This window comes from Crotalus tigris, unplaced genomic scaffold (genome assembly GCF_016545835.1).
Source record: "Crotalus tigris isolate CLP2741 ecotype Arizona unplaced genomic scaffold, ASM1654583v1 scf7180000024438.1716836, whole genome shotgun sequence".
NCBI lineage: Eukaryota > Metazoa > Chordata > Lepidosauria > Squamata > Viperidae > Crotalus > Crotalus tigris.
Genome location: NW_024100607.1, coordinates 813,861 through 831,982, shown reverse-complemented (window position 1 = coordinate 831,982; position 18,122 = coordinate 813,861). Strand labels below are relative to the sequence as shown.

Below are 18,122 nucleotides of genomic sequence, written 5' to 3'. Positions count from 1 at the left end.
GAAGAGGTAGAATATGATTTTATCCATGTCCACTCAGATATAAATCTGCTATACACAGTGGGATTTACTTTCTACTAAATATATTATCAATTAGGCTTCTTTTTCAGTTGTATTCTTAATGGACTGGATCAAACTAGGTCAGTGGTGGCGAACTTATGGCACGGGTGCCAGAGGTGGCACTCAGAGCCCTCTCTGTGGGCAGGCGCACCGTTGCCCCAGTCCTAGGCCTTCAGCAGGCCTCCGCCACTGTGTGCAAAAAAAAGAAAGGTTCAATCAGTCAATTTCAACTTCTCGTGGGGAAAAAAAAGATCTTGCAACGTTGGAATTGATAGATTGAACTTTTTAGTCCAACCCAGTCTGCCGTTACCACCGCAGCCACACACCCCAATTGGCCACACCCAGCCAATGGGCCACATCCACCAGGCACCCAACAATGCATAAGTGGGTTTTAGGTTGCAGTTTGGGCACATGGTCTCTAAAAGGTTCGCCATCACTAAACTAGGTCATACTCTGAAGCCTCTTTAAATCTGTGGAGTTTGTTAATCAGAACTAATTAAAAACTTGCTGAATTTAATACAATCAATCCTCATTATTTGTAGATTCCATACTTGCAAATTCAACTACTCACTAGTATTTATTTGTACCACAAAATCCCTACTTGCAATCTTTTTGCAGTCACTCACGGATATGCAGAGTGATACAAACTTTGAATTGCCCAACATGCACATTCCCGGCTAAGATTTCAGTATTCGCTAATTCAGTGTTCACAGCGACTTTATAGCACATAACTAAAGCAAATAATGGAAACTGACTGTACACCTAAGCTAGGTATCATTAATTGGATCCAGACTGAAATACAGTCAAACAGTTTTACAGGAGTCCTTGACTTATGACCAGAATCGGGACCAGAATTTCCATTGGTAAGCAGTACAATTCTTAAGTGAGTTGCACCCAATTTTATTACTTTTTTTGCCTTGATTGTTAAGCAAATCACTATAGTTGTTACATAAATCATGTGGCTGTTAAGCAAATCCAGCTTCCCCCATTGACTTTGCTTGTTGGAAGCCAGCTGGGAAGATTGCAAATGGTGATCCCATTGATCCCAGGGTGCTGAAATCATTTTAAATACATGCCAGTTGCCAAACATTCAAATTTTGATCACATGACCATGGAAATGACCATGGTCATAAGTACAAGGACCAGTTGTAAATCCTTTTTTTTTACAGTGCTGTTATAACTGAAAAAACATTGGTTTTTCAAATAGTTGTAAGTTGAGAACTATCTGCATATTCTCCATCTCTCTGTAAGTAAATACTATAAGTTTTGTAGCATATTAAAGATGGACACATTTTGATGGCACATTTTCTGCATGTATCTGGTAGATTTACCAGTCTTTAATATACTACAAAATTATTTAGCAGCACTCTGAAAAAAAAAGTAGCTGTCAGACAGTCTGTGATGTTATAATTACATTTCAAAGCCATGGTTTTACATGCCTTGTTGAAATATTGTTTTACGTTGAATTCATTAATTATTCCAACAACAGAGTTGTGATTTTACAAATAGTTTTAATAGGTAGAAGTAGATTAAGATGGAAATAATTCCTTTATCATTAATTTCATATAATCATACATGGGCTACTTAAAGTATTAATATTAATAAAGTATTAATATTTAATTATCATGATATATTTTCTTTCTTATTTGGTTAATATATATATTGTTAACAAATAGATAGATAGATAGATAGATAGATAGATAGATAGATAGATAGATAGATAGATAGATAGATATAGATATAGATATAGTAACTTGCTTACAAAGAGAATTCTAAGAGTTCTCACATTCTGTTTAGCAGAACAATCAATATTGCCCTTTCCATTTTTGATGAAGGTCAATCTTCAGTGTGGTATCTCCAATAGAGTCGTTACTATAATAAGAATGTAGTATCGAGCCAGAAAGTCTGGTGTTGACATTTACTCCAACCTTATAAGGAACATGACAGACATATGAGAAGTTTTTCGTGGCAAGCTTCACTTAGATTAATCAAGGTTTTAATTATAATACTATATGAACTATTCAGTTCATTCATTGTCTTAATATTAGAAGTTTCTTGTTTTAAGGTAATTTTTGAAAACATTTTATAGTAATTGTAATGGAGCTTAATATTTTAAAAGCTTCTGATTAAAAGAAATACTTCCGTATATTCAACTTTCACTGTAGCATGAAACTTTGAATTGCAGCTCAATGAACTGAATGAATTAAATTAGTGAATTGAAATGGGTTCTGTCAAATTCCCTGTGTCATGTGCCTTGTCTTGTGCATTGATTCCTAAGCAAAATTGTAATAGAATAATGTAAAAACCTAAATATACACAAGGACTGAAATAGAAAAGTATTATTCACTATAGTGTACTTCTCATTTTTTCCTGTAGTATTTAAAGAGATCTTGGGATTGTTTTGATTTATTCTTGAAAGAATTCTAAGGCTGAGTTCACATATAGTATTAAATCTGGATTTTTAATTATGTGACCAGTTTCATACATAATGTTACATCATAATTTCAGAGATGACAAGCTGAAAACAAGCAGCCCACCTTATAGCTAAGCATCCTATAAGTTGAAAACAAATACATCACATTAGCCAACAGTATAGCATTAGGTATAAATCAGCCCAATATGAAGTTTAAGCCGATTTTATGTCAAGTTTAGGAATTTGAACTACAGTCCATAATTACTACAACATACAGTTTCCAAACATAGCTATTTAATAGAAAATCTCCCTAAATTAAACTTACATTCTAAGAAAAATTCACAGCATGAATTTGAGAAACTGTCCAATTCTAGCTGCAAGTTTTAAAATGTGGGCCATGTAGTATAAATCATTTCCCTAGTTGCTTGTGGAAAATATTGATAGTGATGAACATCCTTCATTTTTTAAACCAAAGGAAGTTGTCTTCTTTTGTTATTTGTTCTTCTTTGCCTGAAATGCTGAAAAGAGACATACACAAGTAGGTGACTAATAACGGCTGAGGCCTTAGTTGCATGATTGCCATATTCTTAAATATTTTATCCTTTAATGGTAAGGGATGTGTGTAGCATTATACAGCTCTGTAAAAAAAATGCATACGTAAGCCATAGTTTTAAAAAGCTTTACTGTTAAGAAATAACAGTGAAATCTCTAAATTTCATTGCTCCCACAAGCTCTTCCAAATGTTTTCATGCTACCTTCAGTTTAAAAAGTGTTAAGATGCATTGATGGATAATTGCAATGCTGAAAGGGCATAATGCTTATTCAACATATTTTCATACCAATGTATCCAAATTTTCACCCATTAAATCAGTACTTAATAAGCTTTTTTTTTTCATTCCCCAAAACTGCTTTGACAGAAAGTCCTGTTTACCCAATGTAGGTAAAACACTTTAAATTAATTTAAATGTCTTGCTGTGATTTGGTAATGGATTCATGTGTCAATACCCAAAGGAAAACCATTGTTACCCAATTTGGGGTAATCATCCAGGTTTGGGAAGCACTGCATTAAATGATAACGTAACTAGCAAATATTATTCAAATTCAAGAAGAAAAGTCAATTTATGGTTAAACTGTACATAATGTGAACTATGCTACTTAAAATCTACCTAGGAGCTGCAAGTTTTCTTTCTTAAGAAAAAGACATGTTCATTCAAGAAACAGATCAGCACTGAAGGAGAGAGACCTTATTCTGAGGCTATTCTGTTAAAAACGGGACTTTTTAAGGCAAATTGCCTTTAGGGAGAATTCAGAACATGGAGATGTCTTGGACCAAAAATATAAGGCCCTGCTGGAATATTGGCAATCTATATACTATTAAAACTGTTTGATTGTTTGTAACATTCAATTGGGCAAAATGTGCATCATAAGACAACAGTTTTTAAACCAAGGCTAACCTATAGAATGATGACAAAATCTGGGTCCTATTACTCCCATGGAATTGAAACTTGGCAAGGTTGTGGCTGCTTCAGCATCATTGTGCTGCCATGATTGGCTGAGGTCATGTGATCATCATGAGTATATCCTTGACATATTTTCTACCTTCCTCTGACTCCTGTACCCAATCAGCTGGGAGTAAGGCCCAACAGGAGAATGAAAATTGGCTGCTTTGGAACTGAGGCTGAAATTTGAAATCTTTTAACAGCAGTGGAGGTGAAGGAAAGACGAGGGAGTAACTTTTTAGGGAAGGTTGTGGAAAAGGTGGTGGCCTGGCAACTTTATAGGCTCCATGATGAAATTGAGATTATCTGGACCCCTTTCAGTCAGGATTATGGGACAGAAACGGCATTGAACGTGCTTGTTGAGGATATTTGATGATAGCAGGATGGGGTGGTGCAACCATCCTCACTCTCCTTGATCTCTAAGCGGCCTTCAATACTGTCGATACAATCAATCATGGTTTCCTTTGGGGCAGCTACAGGGGCTGGGACTGGGCAGCACAATCTTCTGCAGGTTCAGCTCCTTTTTCCAAGGCCAGTCCCAAATGTTAATAGGGAGTGAGAGGTCCTGTCCCCAGCTGCTATCTTGTCGTGTGCTATAGGGCTCAATACTCTCTCTACTCCTTTTTAAAATCTACATGGGTGAGATCATCCATCACCATGGGTTGAGGTATCATCAGTATGCAGATGATACTCAGCTTTATAGTTCCACCCCTGATGATCCAAGTGATGCTGGGGCTGCCTTCTTGCTGGCAAAGAAGGTTGAAAACCACTAGGATAAGTCTCCCCCACCCAAGCACCCTCCCTGAGCCTTACTGCATCTTTCTCACATCTTTACATCCCCACACACACACCTTCATGCCCCTTGCAGCCCTCCCCAGTGTCTCCCTCGTGCCCTCTTCCACCTGGCAGCAGCCACTTATCTGCCTGCCAACCTGCTTGCAAGCCACCTAGGACTTGGCAACTTCCTGTTGGCTTCTCCACTGACCTGGTTGTTAGAAGCTGGCAGAAAGTTGTGTTACCTAACAACCATGGGATTAAACAACAGCAACCAGGACTGTAGTTGCACTTTTTGATTGCATTGTTTTGCAATGGAAATTCCAGTCCCAATTGCCATCGTAATTTGAAGACTACCTGTATTCATAAAATTTCAAGTCCTACAGTAACTGGTGTGTAAAATTGAACAGCTATATAATGCTTAGGCTTTATAGACCTGTAGAGACTTCTGTGCTAGTAAAACGATGAGGTAATATTTGGGCATTCTGGTTTCACACATTCATAATCATATTCCTTAACCTATTTTTTCACATCCTATCTGTACTTCCTTTGTACTTGGTGCTACCACCAGTATCTTTTTATGAGTTTCCGTATAATCTGAGATATTCATGCCTGGAGTTAAGTCTGCTATAAAAAATTCCTTCCAAAAACATGCTATTCCTGTTGAAGCATTCCCAACTCAAGTATCTTGCTACAAATACATTACAATAAACAAGAACCATTCCTATAGAAACTCAATGACCTTTGTTAAAAGATATTATCAATAGGAAATGTCTAGTTCAAACCTCATTTAAAAGTTTATTAAGACAGAAACTCACTGGATTATTTTAGGATGATTGTATGATGGGTAGTGGTATTGCTGATGGTGGGTTTTTAAAATCTTCTGACGTGCAAAAGAGTTTCTTAGGAAAAGTGCCATAGTATTGTACTTATTGTCAATGTCATGAAAATGCATCTTTCATATAAAAAAGACATCCTGTGGAGATACTATGATCATACATCCTAACTGCCCAATGTTGCTAAGATGTTAAAACAGAAAAGATGCAGACTACTGAACCTTAGATTCATGTTCTCTAGTCAATGAGAGATGGAGAATTTGCAAAGGGTAAAGCCAGTTTTCCTGAATGTGTTTTCCTAATGCAGTATTTCCTTCTAAACTAAAAGCAAAGGCGTTAACAGTCCTGATATAAATATAAAGGCATGCCAGCATACTGGAGTAAGTTTTTCCACATTAAACAGTCAGTGACAACTAGCATGCCTAGGCTTACATTTTCTCTAATAGCATTGCCTTAGTCAAACTCTTGCTAACAGCAGTAAGTAGAAAAGATCATCTGTTCCGTATAAGTTGCTCTTACTACCTTCCAATGGAATTTGCTGCTTGGTTCCTCTGACATCCGTAACCTCACAGTGACATTCAAACTGTTCTGTAGCTGAGCTTTTAACTTGAAGCTCTTCAGACTGCACACAGCTTGATCCAGTTCTTAGTCAAGTCCCGCTTATTCCTATCTTCAGTGGTTTCTTCAGAGCTTTCTGCTCCAGTTGTTTTTCAAACAGTTGCAAATTAAGAATGGAATTCCAAAGCAGACAAGAGTCCTGTGCAATTCCAGAGAATGAAGAAATATCCAACATTCCTCAAACTGCCCATGATAACTATGCGAAAGAGGGCGAAAGAGCTGTGTCAAAGTTGCAGCGCAGGCATAGTGACATAAAAGTATATAAAGAAATATGTGACTTCTATGCAAAATTGTAAGTTTGCCTTTTCAGTTGATTTGGGGCCTGGGTTAATCTAATTTGTTCAAGCATATTGATGTTGATGATCATATGGCTTAGTTATTATACCATGACCCAGTAACAAGGTTACTGTGTATTAATCTGTATATTGCATGTACTGTATTATGTAATATGTGTATTTGTTTCTGGTTCCAAAACCAACATCCTTTACTGGACTCCTGATACTCTCTTTGGGTATATTAAGGTCTACAAATATGAAGTGGCAATAGTCTATTTCTTATATAGTATGAAATACTTGTCTGCAATGAAAATATGTTTTCTAAATTCCATTGAAAATTCCTTATTTGGACTAACTAGTAGAAATAGCTGTGCATCCTAATCCTTTACACAAAGAAAAAATATATGTTCATGTGGCTCATTTCCTAGTAAATATGTATCATATTGAATCCAGGCAGAAAAATCCTATACATAGCTACTTTGAAATGCTGGACTATTTCCAGGGAAGTATATATAGAATTGTTGTTTTAAATTGTAATCCAGGCTATTTTTAGCAGAATATAAATTCCATTGATCAAAGTGAACATTATCTCTGGGGGAAAAAACTTGTATCATGCTCTAATAGCACAAGCTACATTTTTCAGACTTTCACAATAATATTGCAGTCAAAGTTTACTTTCAAAGAATTTTACCTTGCAAAAAATGGTAGGAAGCTGCTGACGTGCATTCCACTTCATGAGTATTATAGAGGGATTGTTTTGGAAATGCTGGCAAAATTCAGTGGTATCTGAAAATAAACTATTCTTCAGCTGTCTCAGTCCTGTATGGTAATACTGTGGTTACTATCCAGTGTACTTCACTTAATGCTAAATGTGAGACTTGCAGTTTCTTAGATTACAAACTGTTTTTAGCATAGATCCTCCGTTGCAAGCATGGTGGGTTGTTCTGTAGTTAGACTCAGAGTGTTTTACTGTTGATTCTAATCTATGTTAAGATAAAATTAGAATGCTTGGTACTTCCCAAATTATTTATTTGTATTTGTAGTAAGTGGAAACTGACTTGAGTATTCTTCTAAAATGTTAAGAATAACTTGTACAGTCATCACATAGGAATGTGGAAAAATTTAGATAGCTTTTTGGCCCAATCAAAAGCTACTTAAACAAATTTTTAATGTTTTAGATCAGATAATTACATTGCGTAGATTCAAGGGAATTTCAAATTATTTCATGTGTGATAGTTTTCTTATAGTTTAATTAGTTGACCAAGTTTATGATATGTGCTCCATTCACTGACATGTCAGAATTTGGATTTCTTTAATTCATAAAAATATGTTGGAGAAAGCTACAAAATAAGGACAAAAGATACATACCAATTGGATATGCTGACAAAATACATGTGCATGTGATTTTCTAATTTGTTCTTGCATCTTATACTCTGAGGAAATGTATGAGCTAGATTTGTGTCACACAGCAAACACTGATGCATTATTTGGACAGAGTATAATCGCAATACTGTTTTATCATACATAGCATGTTTAAATCAAAACTTTGATAGGTTCCAGTATAATCTATAATGTTAAATAATTGCTCAGTTAAAAAATATCAGGACAACTGCTGCTTTCATCCACTTTCCAATTTCTGAAAACGACCATAATCTTTGTGTACCCTTCTGTGATTACCCCATGCCACTGAGGGAAAACACAGAGGGAAAGAAATGTGAAATCTCTAGGCCATACACATCTTTTGGTATGGTTGCTGGTCCATAAAATGAGGACCCAGATTGTTGGGGCAATATGCTGGCTCTGTAAACCACTTAGAGAGGGCTGCAAAGTACTGTGAAGTGCTATTACTACTGCAGTTCAGTGATTCTTTAAAACAGGGCCATGTCTTAAGACAATTCCAGCAGGGAAGGAAGAGCAGGAGAGAACATCCTTCCAGGTTACCTTTGACATCTCCAGGTTTCTTTCCCATACATAGCAAGGATTTCTATGAGAACAAAGCTTCCCTTTGACTCCTTCTCTCCTTCAGCTGCTTAGTCTGCCTTTGCTACCAACTTCTGGTTTCTCAGTAAGGAGCCAGTGCTAATTGAAAAGGAGGTTTCCCCACTGGCTTTAGGGTAGGCCCAGCATTTTACAGATGATTACCTTTCTTAATAAAATCCATAGATTTTATGCCTTGTTTTTTGCAAAGCTGAAAAAGTGTATTGTTGCAAACACATGATCATCCAAGTTAGGTTCTCATGCAGTTCTCTTTTGTTACAGCAACATGGCCAATGCTCTTGCCAATGCCATGTGTGAACGCTGCCGAGGAGGCTTTGCACCTGCAGAAAAGATTGTGAACAGCAACGGGGAGCTATACCACGAACAGTGCTTTGTGTGTGCCCAGTGCTTCCAGCAATTCCCCGAGGGACTTTTTTATGAGGTCAGTTTCCTTTGACTGGTTGCTTCTGCCTTTAGAAGTTACTCCTTGTTCCAATAGTTTGTTTCAAATATAGAAGATGACACTATTGAAATCAGGTAGAGTTCAGTGATCTATCTTGCTTTGCAAGCACAGTGTACTCTGGAACATCTTATATAAGAAACCTCAAATTTATTATCTGATAATGCATTCTGGAAACCAGTTGCTAGTCTCACATAGGGTCAACCTTCACCATCTTGCTTCTCTTTTGGAGTGCTGGGCTCATGACTGCTGGAATTCCAAGATAATGTAAATCTATTTATTCTTTCAATAGTATCACTGTGATTTTAAAATTTTCCAGCCTTAATACCGCTAGCAACTGATGTTCAGAAAGACTGCATTAAGAAAATACTACGTATTCATTTACCATGTGTTAAATTATCATGAATACTTACAGTTTGTGTACTGAGGTTTTATCTTTGTAAGCTTTCTGGAGTTACCAAGAGTGAATTGGGCAGCCATATACATTTTTATAAATAAATAAATATTTAACAACTTCCTTCAACAGCTTAAAATTACTCCTTCTCTTTCATTTCAACCCTACAACTATATTATAAAATAAGCTAAATCTGGGTTGGGGTCTTCTTGTGAGGGTCATGAATGAACATGGATTTTAATTATGGTTTCCTTGATTAACCTCAGCACTTCATTCATATCATCAGTTATCACTTACAAAATTTGTCATGTATAGCTTTTGTTTAAAGGACATACAGTGCAGCAATGCACAAATGAATAACTAATAATAATTTTCTCATAGCTTAAATTTTGGTGCCAAGAAATCTGGAGTGACAAAGAAAGGGAATCTAAGTTAGTACCATACAAGCAAGGAAGTTCAAGGAATTATGCCACTCAGAAAAAATTATGCCTCTCACATTTATCATTATGAAATTTAATGAATGGTAGGTCAGCTACACTTGTTAGAGATATTTATAATAGCCCTGATACATAAGAAAATTACAATCTAGAATAGAGGATTAAAGTAAAAATACTACCAGTATTAGCTATCTACCATGCTAACCATGTAACATTTTTTAAAGGGAGATTCAGTTTTCAAAAGGATTGCAGCATTTCTTGTTTTTCACCTTGTCTGGAACTCATCTTCAATTAATTTTTAAAAAGAGTCATTTGGGGTATGGTGCTACAACCTGAAAACATATTCAGATGCTTTCTACAAGCTACTGATTGTTCTAAGACAAGGTGAATCATAGAGATGACAGGAATTAAAATATAGCCCTGATGGAAAATTTTGCAATGGTTTGTTACTGTCAAAATATTTCTGCTTACCTTGGTCAGGATAGCTTCCTAAAGAAGAGGTGCTGTTTCCTGAACTAATACAAAATGATTGTACCCAACCAGCTGAGACAGATTAAAGCCAGTTTTAAATTACATAGGCTGTATAATATTTCTGCCATGACAATAGAGCAGCATTGTTGTTCATAATATGAAATTTTAAGCAGGCTACAAAAAAAGGATGGTTTGGTTTTGGTTTAACCAATGAATTCCCTGACCCAGAAAGAATTCCTTGGTTTAGTCCAGAGTTTGCAATCTCTTCTAAAGGCTGGATAGTTTTCTCTGGCATTTTCCCAGAGGATTTGCCCATAGTATACACAATGATCTCACCTTCAAGGATGTTGAACCATATTTAATGGTTTCTTTTCTTTTGGCCCAAAGTAAGAATGTGTATTATTATTATTATCGATCATCGCACAGTCAGCCAGATGTTCAGACTGGATTTGGCATTTTGTCTACCTATCGAGTCCTTACCCAGGACCTGGGATAGGCAGATGTGGATGTTTGATGGTATTACAGATATCGTCGCAGGATGGAAGCAGTTCCTAATACGGCTGCCTTTTGCAATGGACTAATAGCGAATTTGTCAATGCCAATGGTGTTCAAGTGGTGCTCCAGTTGTTTTGGGATTGCACCCAAGGAGCCTATGACTATTGGTACTACCCTTGCTTGCTTTGCCACAGTCTTTCTATTTCTATTTGTAGGTCTTTGTATTTTGTTATCTTCTCCAGTTCTTTCTCGTCTATTCTGCTGTCTCCAGGCACTGCCACGTCCAGTATCCAGACTTTTTTGTCTTTCTTATCGACAATTGTTAAGTCTGGGGTGTTATGTTGCAGGTGCTTGTCTGTTTGAATTCTGAAGTCCCAGAGCAGTTTAATTTTATCATTTTCTATGACTTTCTCTATTTTATGATCCCACAGTTTTTGCTTACAGGCAAATGATATTTTTTGCAGATCTTCCAATGCACCATTGTAGCTACTTTGTCATGCCGCTGCTTGTAATCAGTTTGTGCAATCTTCTTGCAACAGCTTACCAAGTGGTCCACTGTTTCTTCAGCTTCTTTGCATAGGCGGCACTTATTGTCTGTTGCTGTCTTCTCAATTTTGACTTTGTATGCATTTGTCCTTAAGGCTTGGTCTTGTGCAGCCAGAATTAGTCCCTCGGTCTCTTTCTTCAATTTTCCTGCTCTTAGACATTGCCAGGTTTTATTATTATCTGCTTTCCCAGCTATTTTTTTCATGTATTGGCCATGTAGTGCTTTGTCTTCCATGCCTCTATTCTGTTCTTCATTTGGTCTTTCTTGTAGGCCAGTTTGGTCTCTCCAGTAGTTAGTAAGCCTTCCTGATATACTAATTTCAGTGCATCTTCATCATTGTTCTTCAGATATTCTTCCAAAGTCATTTTTTTTCCTTCTTCAACCATCTGATGTACTTGTAGCATTCCACGCCCACCTATTTGCCTTGGTAGATAAAGTCTATCAATGTCACTGCGTGGATGAAGGGCGTGATTCATTGTCATTATTTTTCTGGTCTGCCTATCCATTGCTTTTAGTTCTGCTTGAGTCCAGTCCACTATTCCAGCTGTGTACCTAATGACTGGGATTGCCCAGGTGTTGATTGCCTTTATGGTATGTCCTCCATTGAGTTTGGACTTTAAGATCTTCTTCACTCTCTTGATGTATTCACCTCTAATCTTTTTCTTGACTTCAGTGTGCTTGATGGTGTCAGCTTGAAGGATACCCAAGTATTTGTAGTACTCTTCCTCATCCAGACTCTTAATGTTATTTTCGTGGGGCATCTTGATTCCTTCAGTTTTCATTATTTTTCCTTGTTTGATAGTAAGTGTGGCAAATTTGTCCAAGCCAAACTCCATTACAATATCTTGGCTATATATACGGACAGTGTTGAGCAGCGATTCTATTTCAGATGATGTTTTTCCATACAGCTTCAGATCATCCATATAAAGGAGGTGGATAGTCTGGCAGATGTTTTTGATGTTTGATAGCCATGTCCTGAGTTATTCAGTATTGTTGACAGAGGAAACAGTGCAATAACAAATAGTAATGGTGATAATGAATCTCCTTGAAATATTCCTCTCTTGATATTAACCTCTCCCAGCCTCTCACCATTGATCTGCAACTGTGTCTTCCATTGTGCCATCGATCTTTGCAGAAATTTTCTGATGTTTCTACTGACTCCTGTTATTTCTAGGCACTTGATTATCCAATCATGTGGCAGAGAGTCAAATGCCTTTTTGTAGTCAATCCATGCCACATTCAGGTTGGTCTTCCTTCTCTTGCAGTTTTCCAAGATCATTTTGTCTATTAGGAGTTGATCTTTTGGTCCTCTGCTGTTGGGGCGGTTTCCTTTCTGCTCAGGTGGAAAGAGATTGTTTTCAACTAGATGCCGTTGCACTGCATCAGCTACTACACCAGTTAGTAATTTGAAAGTTGTTGGTAAGCAGGTAATTGGCCTGTAGTTACCTGGTGTTGCCCCTTTTGCTGGATTTTTCATTATTAGGTAGGTTTTCCCAGTTTTTAGCCACTTTTCAATTTCTCCTCCTTGTAGTATATTGTTGAACTGTTTGGCAATGAGTGGGTGTATAACAGTTAGATGTTTCAACCAAAACCCATGCTATTATTATTATTATTATTATTACTACTACTACTACTATTACTACTACTACTATTACTACTACTACTACTAATTACAATTCTTTATGCATTGATAGCTCTAATACCTTACAATTGAGTATTCCATACTTAAGACCTATAATACAATCCTAGCAAGATTTGTTTTATTGTGTTAGTTGAGGGAGTATCCAGATATGCATCTCTTTTATAGCAACTTGAGATACAATTTTTCCTTAGGAATCTGTAGCATTGAGAGCCTGGACATGCGTCAATCTCAAACAAACTTCATTACAAAAATAGGTATTTATAATAGTCTTTTAATATTTTTAGAGGTCAATAAAATGAAGTAGACATTTCCAGGAAATCAGGCATAATGAGCCTGCTTAGAAACTCTTTTGCTGTACAAAACTGAAAACATGCTTATATTCATCCAAATTAGCATACAGTATTTGAACTATACAGTCCTTTTTTAATTCCTGCAAAATAGTCTTACCATTTAATCCTATAGTAATGCATGAAGTACTTTATCCTTCTGCTTCCTTACACATTGCATTTTTTAAATTTATTTTTATTCTGTCTTTATTATTTTTATAAATAATTCAAAACAGCGAACATATCTAATACTCTTTTCTCCTCCTATTCTCCCCACAAAAACAAACCTGTGAGGCGGGACTAGAACTCATTATTCCTTGGACATGTGCCCTTGTAAAGTACTTGTAAGTAAGAACACTTGTCTCATAGATCATTTTGATTAAATCTTACATTTGAATACTATACCAGCATGCTCTGGGATAGTTACTCACCAAAAAAGAATCATAAACTATTTAGATAACTGAACTTTAGACAAACATTTTTTGTTAAGAAGAAAAGCTAAGAATCAAATTGAACTATACATGCCCACCAATTTAACTGTGGTTTTGTTGTGACAGTTCTTTGGTATTCTGGTTAAGGTGATGGTCCAGAAACCAGGAGACTGAGTTCTAGTTCTCCCACTAAATTTTTCCTATATTTAAGATGTTTAGTTTGGTTAAATGTCCCTCAAGCTTTAAACTGCTGCTCTCTGCCTGGTAAATTCACTGTACGCTTTCATGCTTGTTAATAAACATGCACTGAATTGCTCGGGTTTGTAGTGGTAAACTTCAGCAGAACTCTCTAGTTGAGTAGTCATTCTTAATTCATTAATCTGAAAATATTCTTTGCAATTATCCAATTAATGCCGAGGTGGCGCAGCAGTTAGAGTGCAGTACTGCAGGCCACTTTAGCTGACTGTGTTCAGCAAGTCAGAGGTTCAAATCTCACCGGCTCAGGGTTGATTCAACCTTCCATCCTTCCGAGGTAGGTAAAATGAGGACCCAGATTGTTGCGGGCAATGTAAATATATATATATATATATTATATATATACACACACACACACACACACACACACACACACACACACACACACATATTTTCTGAGGTTTTCGCTGGTATTTGTATGTAGGTCTTTGGTTCGGGTTTTCTCCCGCGTAAAATTGGAAGTGTCTTGGCGACGTTTCGACGAAGTCCCATTCGTCATCTTCAGGCTGGTGTTTTCAGCTTCGTGCTTCGAGCAGCAATGTGTGGTCTTAGCTGTTTCTTCCTTTTAACTGCCACAATGTGTGGTCTTAGCTGTCTTCTTCCTTTTAACTGCCAGTGGGGGTATGAACTGATTGGGTGGGAGCTTGGCTGTGTTCTGATTGGGTGGAGGTGTGTTCTGAATGGTTAGGGGCTTGGCTGTGCTCTGATTGGCTGGGGGAGTGTTCTGTTTGGTTGTGCTCAGGTTAGTCTGAGTTGCAGAGGGGTTTAAGATTTTGGGCTGCCTTGCTATTTTTTGGCTTCGCGTTCGTGGTCGTGCCTCCTCTTCATGGAGGGTGTCAGTTTGCTTCATGTATGGATTGGAGGGGTTTAAAGTGGCTAATGATGCAGCTGTGGTCTGGCTTCTGGTTTGTGGTCGTGCCTCGTCATCGGTGTGGCTTTGGGTTTGTTTTTTGCGTGGATGTGTGGTGGTGACATCCTGTGTGGTTTTTGTGAGTGTGGGTCTGGTATCATTTTTTGTGTTAGGGAGTCGTTTGTCAATAAGGGCGGGTTTCCAAATGACTGGTAGGCGGGAGGTATCATCTCGCTTGTTCATGCTGTGTGGGCGTTTTTCTATCTCGATGGCTTCTCTGATTATTCTGTTATTAAAATGTTCACTTTAAAAATACCAGAACCATTGCCAAAAGTGAACATTTTAATAACAGAATAATCAGAGAAGCCATCGAGATAGAATATATATATATTGGCGACGTTTCGACGAAGTCCCATTCGTCATCTTCAGGCTGGTGTTTTCAGCTTCGTGCTTTGAGCAGCACGAAGCTGAAAACACCAGCCTGAAGATGACGAATGGGACTTCGTCGAAACGTCGCCAAGACACTTCCAATTTTACGCAGGAGAAAACCCGAACAACCAAAGACCTACATACAAATACCCGCGAAAACCTCAGAAAACACACATATATATATATATAAGAAATGTATATGATGTCACAGTTGTGACTGCTGCCTGTGGATGTCTCTAGTTTGAGCTGATACAAGGCAAAAGATTTCTCTCTCCCATATTTGGGCAACAGGGTGTAACATACAGCATTCTAGATAACTCCTCCCCTGTTTCTTCCCTCCCTAACACAGCTGGCAAAAGTGAGACAGAGCCTGTGGCCTAGAGGTTAATACATCTGCCTAACATGCAGACAGCCAAGGTTCGAATCTCAGAAGGGTATGTCTGGTTGAAAAGAGCTAAAGAGTTTGAAATAGCTATTCCAGTTCTCCCTTTATATACCGTTTGCACTTAAAGCGGTATATAAGTCTCATAAATAAATAAATAAATAAATAAATAAATAAATAAATAAATAAATAAATATAGAATTACATAGGATAGCAATTGCCATTGAACAGATTTAAGTCCGAGAAGCAGAGCTCCTGGAATAATAGTGGGATAGAAACAAACAACAAACAAATACATACATACGTATTAGGACTATCCATAATATCAGGCTATCTGATATAATATTGTCATAGGAATGCCTTATTTATTTCACACCTACTTCAAAATAACTGTGTTTATTCTAGTATTTTTTCACATAATTTGGAAAGAAGGTGATGTTTTCTGGGGCAAAAAAAGACCTGACATGAACATTTCCAACTTTCCAAAACCTTGCCTGGGGCTGCCTTTCAGGAAATGTAAAGGATAGAAGAAATATATGGCTAACAAAATATGTTTCCTGCATTGAACATTAAAACAGATGTTCATGATAAGAATACCTCTTGATTTGTGCCCGGATGTAGATCATTTCATCAAAAGCATCAGTCATTCTTTACTTATGTTATCATGCGTACTATATAAGTGTAGCTTGCTCAAATATAAAATCATATTGGAATTTCTCTTATTAGAAACCCTAGCAGGTCAAAGGCTATAGCCATAGTAAATGTGAAAACATTCTTACCCCTTCTGATAGCCTGGTCTATTTGTCTGTTTTCAGTTTGAAGGAAGGAAGTACTGTGAACATGACTTTCAGATGCTTTTTGCCCCTTGCTGTCATCAATGTGGTGAGTTTCCGAAAAATATATTTTATAAAGGTCTAATAGCCTTTTATAAGAAGAAAGAGATAAAATATACATTGTTTTAAAAAGAAAGCTGAATAGTTATAAAAAAACAAGGCATATGTCTATTAAAAAGGTTTCCTGTTGTTGTCAGGAATTACACTTCAGCCTCGGTAATTCCACCCTGGATCTGCAAATGGAATTAGAATCTAAAATATATGAAGGCATTGGTTGGGAAGGGCTCTTCTCAGAATATGACCATATGCCCCATTGTATTCATCCAACAACAGTCATATTAAACACTTTTCCAGATTCAGAATCACTTGACATAAAAACATTTGTTCTGTAATAAAACATAGATGTGTGTGTGGACAAGAATATCAACCTTGCTGTCAAGCAAAATCAAGCTTTTAATAGCAAGTGCCACACAAACTGCACTAACCAAACAGGTGGTAAGACAATAGGGGAACTTAGGCACCACACAGGTTAAGTAGAAAGTAAACACAGGGTCAGTCATAAAGGACTCAAATGTCTATACACCAATGTACAGAGTATGAACAGCAAACAAGGGGAACTAGAAATTCAGGTTAATGAGGGCAGATACGATATTGTTGCCATTACGGAAACATGGTGGGATGAAACCCATAAATGGAACACACAGCTAGAGGGATTTAAATTATTTAAAAGAAATAGACTAAATAAAAGAGGAGGTATAGTTGCTCTCTATATAAGTAATAACTACATCTCTACAGAAATAGAGCACAACAATGATGAAAACCGTCTTGAATGCATTTGGGTCAATAAAAAAGAGAGAAAAAATGACATTGCCATAGGTGTATACTATAGGCCACCCAAACAAACAGAGGAAATAGAGGAACTTTTTGCTAGTCAGCTAACTAAGGTATGTAGGAAACACATCACAATAATAATGGGGGACTTTAACTACCCTGACATCAACTGGGAGACAAACTCTGCACCAAGTGGAAGATCAAACAGATTCCTGAAAACCTAGCAGACAACTTTGTCTCCCAAAAAGTAGAGAAGGGAACTAGGGGATTAGCCATTTTGGATCTAATTCTCACTAACAGAGATGAAATGATAGAAGGTGTTGAAGCCACAGGAACCTTGGGAGGAAGTGATCATGCAGTATTGGAATTCAACATTATGGAAGCACAAGCAATAGAACACAGTCAAACTAGAGTCTTGGACTTCAAGAGAGGTAATTTCAATACACTTGGAGAGGGTTTGGGAAGGATTCCATGAATGAGAAATCCTCAAGGGGAAAACAACTCAAGAAGCTTGGGAAATTTTGAAAAGTGAGATAATAAAAGCTGAGTCTAGCACAATACCAACAAAGCAGAAAAATAACAGCTCTCAAAAGAAATCAGCATGGCTGCATAAAGAACTCTGATAAATTGAAAGATAAAAAGGACAAGTATAGAAAGTGGAAAGAGGGGCACATAACTAAGTCAGAGCCTGCAAAGATGAAGTAAGGTTCATAATGAACTAAGGCTTGCAACCAAAGTCAAAAATAACAAAAAAAGTTTCTTATAAAAAATAAGAAAAAAGTGAAGTCATTTATATGAGATGGGTGGCTACATAAATTCAAATAATAAATAATAAAAACTGATGAAATTTTTAACAAACATAAGTTTTTTAAAAAAAAAATCTGCCATAG

The 18,122-nt window shown here is 36.9% G+C and overlaps 1 protein-coding gene across 11 annotated transcripts in view; it reads left to right on the top strand.

Moving 5' to 3' along the window:
* Window positions 1-18,122, top strand: part of LIMS1 (LIM zinc finger domain containing 1) — a 99,201-nt gene that overhangs the window by 60,263 nt on the left and 20,816 nt on the right. For 5 of the 11 annotated variants that reach the window (XM_039331796.1, XM_039331797.1, XM_039331798.1 and 2 more), the window contains 2 exons: window positions 8,732-8,891; window positions 16,384-16,450. In XM_039331796.1, coding sequence (XP_039187730.1) covers window positions 8,732-8,891; window positions 16,384-16,450 — 227 coding nt within the window. Of the gene's footprint in view, window positions 1-6,165; window positions 6,490-8,731; window positions 8,892-8,952; window positions 8,987-13,139; window positions 13,150-13,515; window positions 13,566-16,383; window positions 16,451-18,122 lie in introns of those variants that run through there. The other 6 variants (XM_039331791.1, XM_039331792.1, XM_039331790.1 and 3 more) reach the window with 3 other exon arrangements.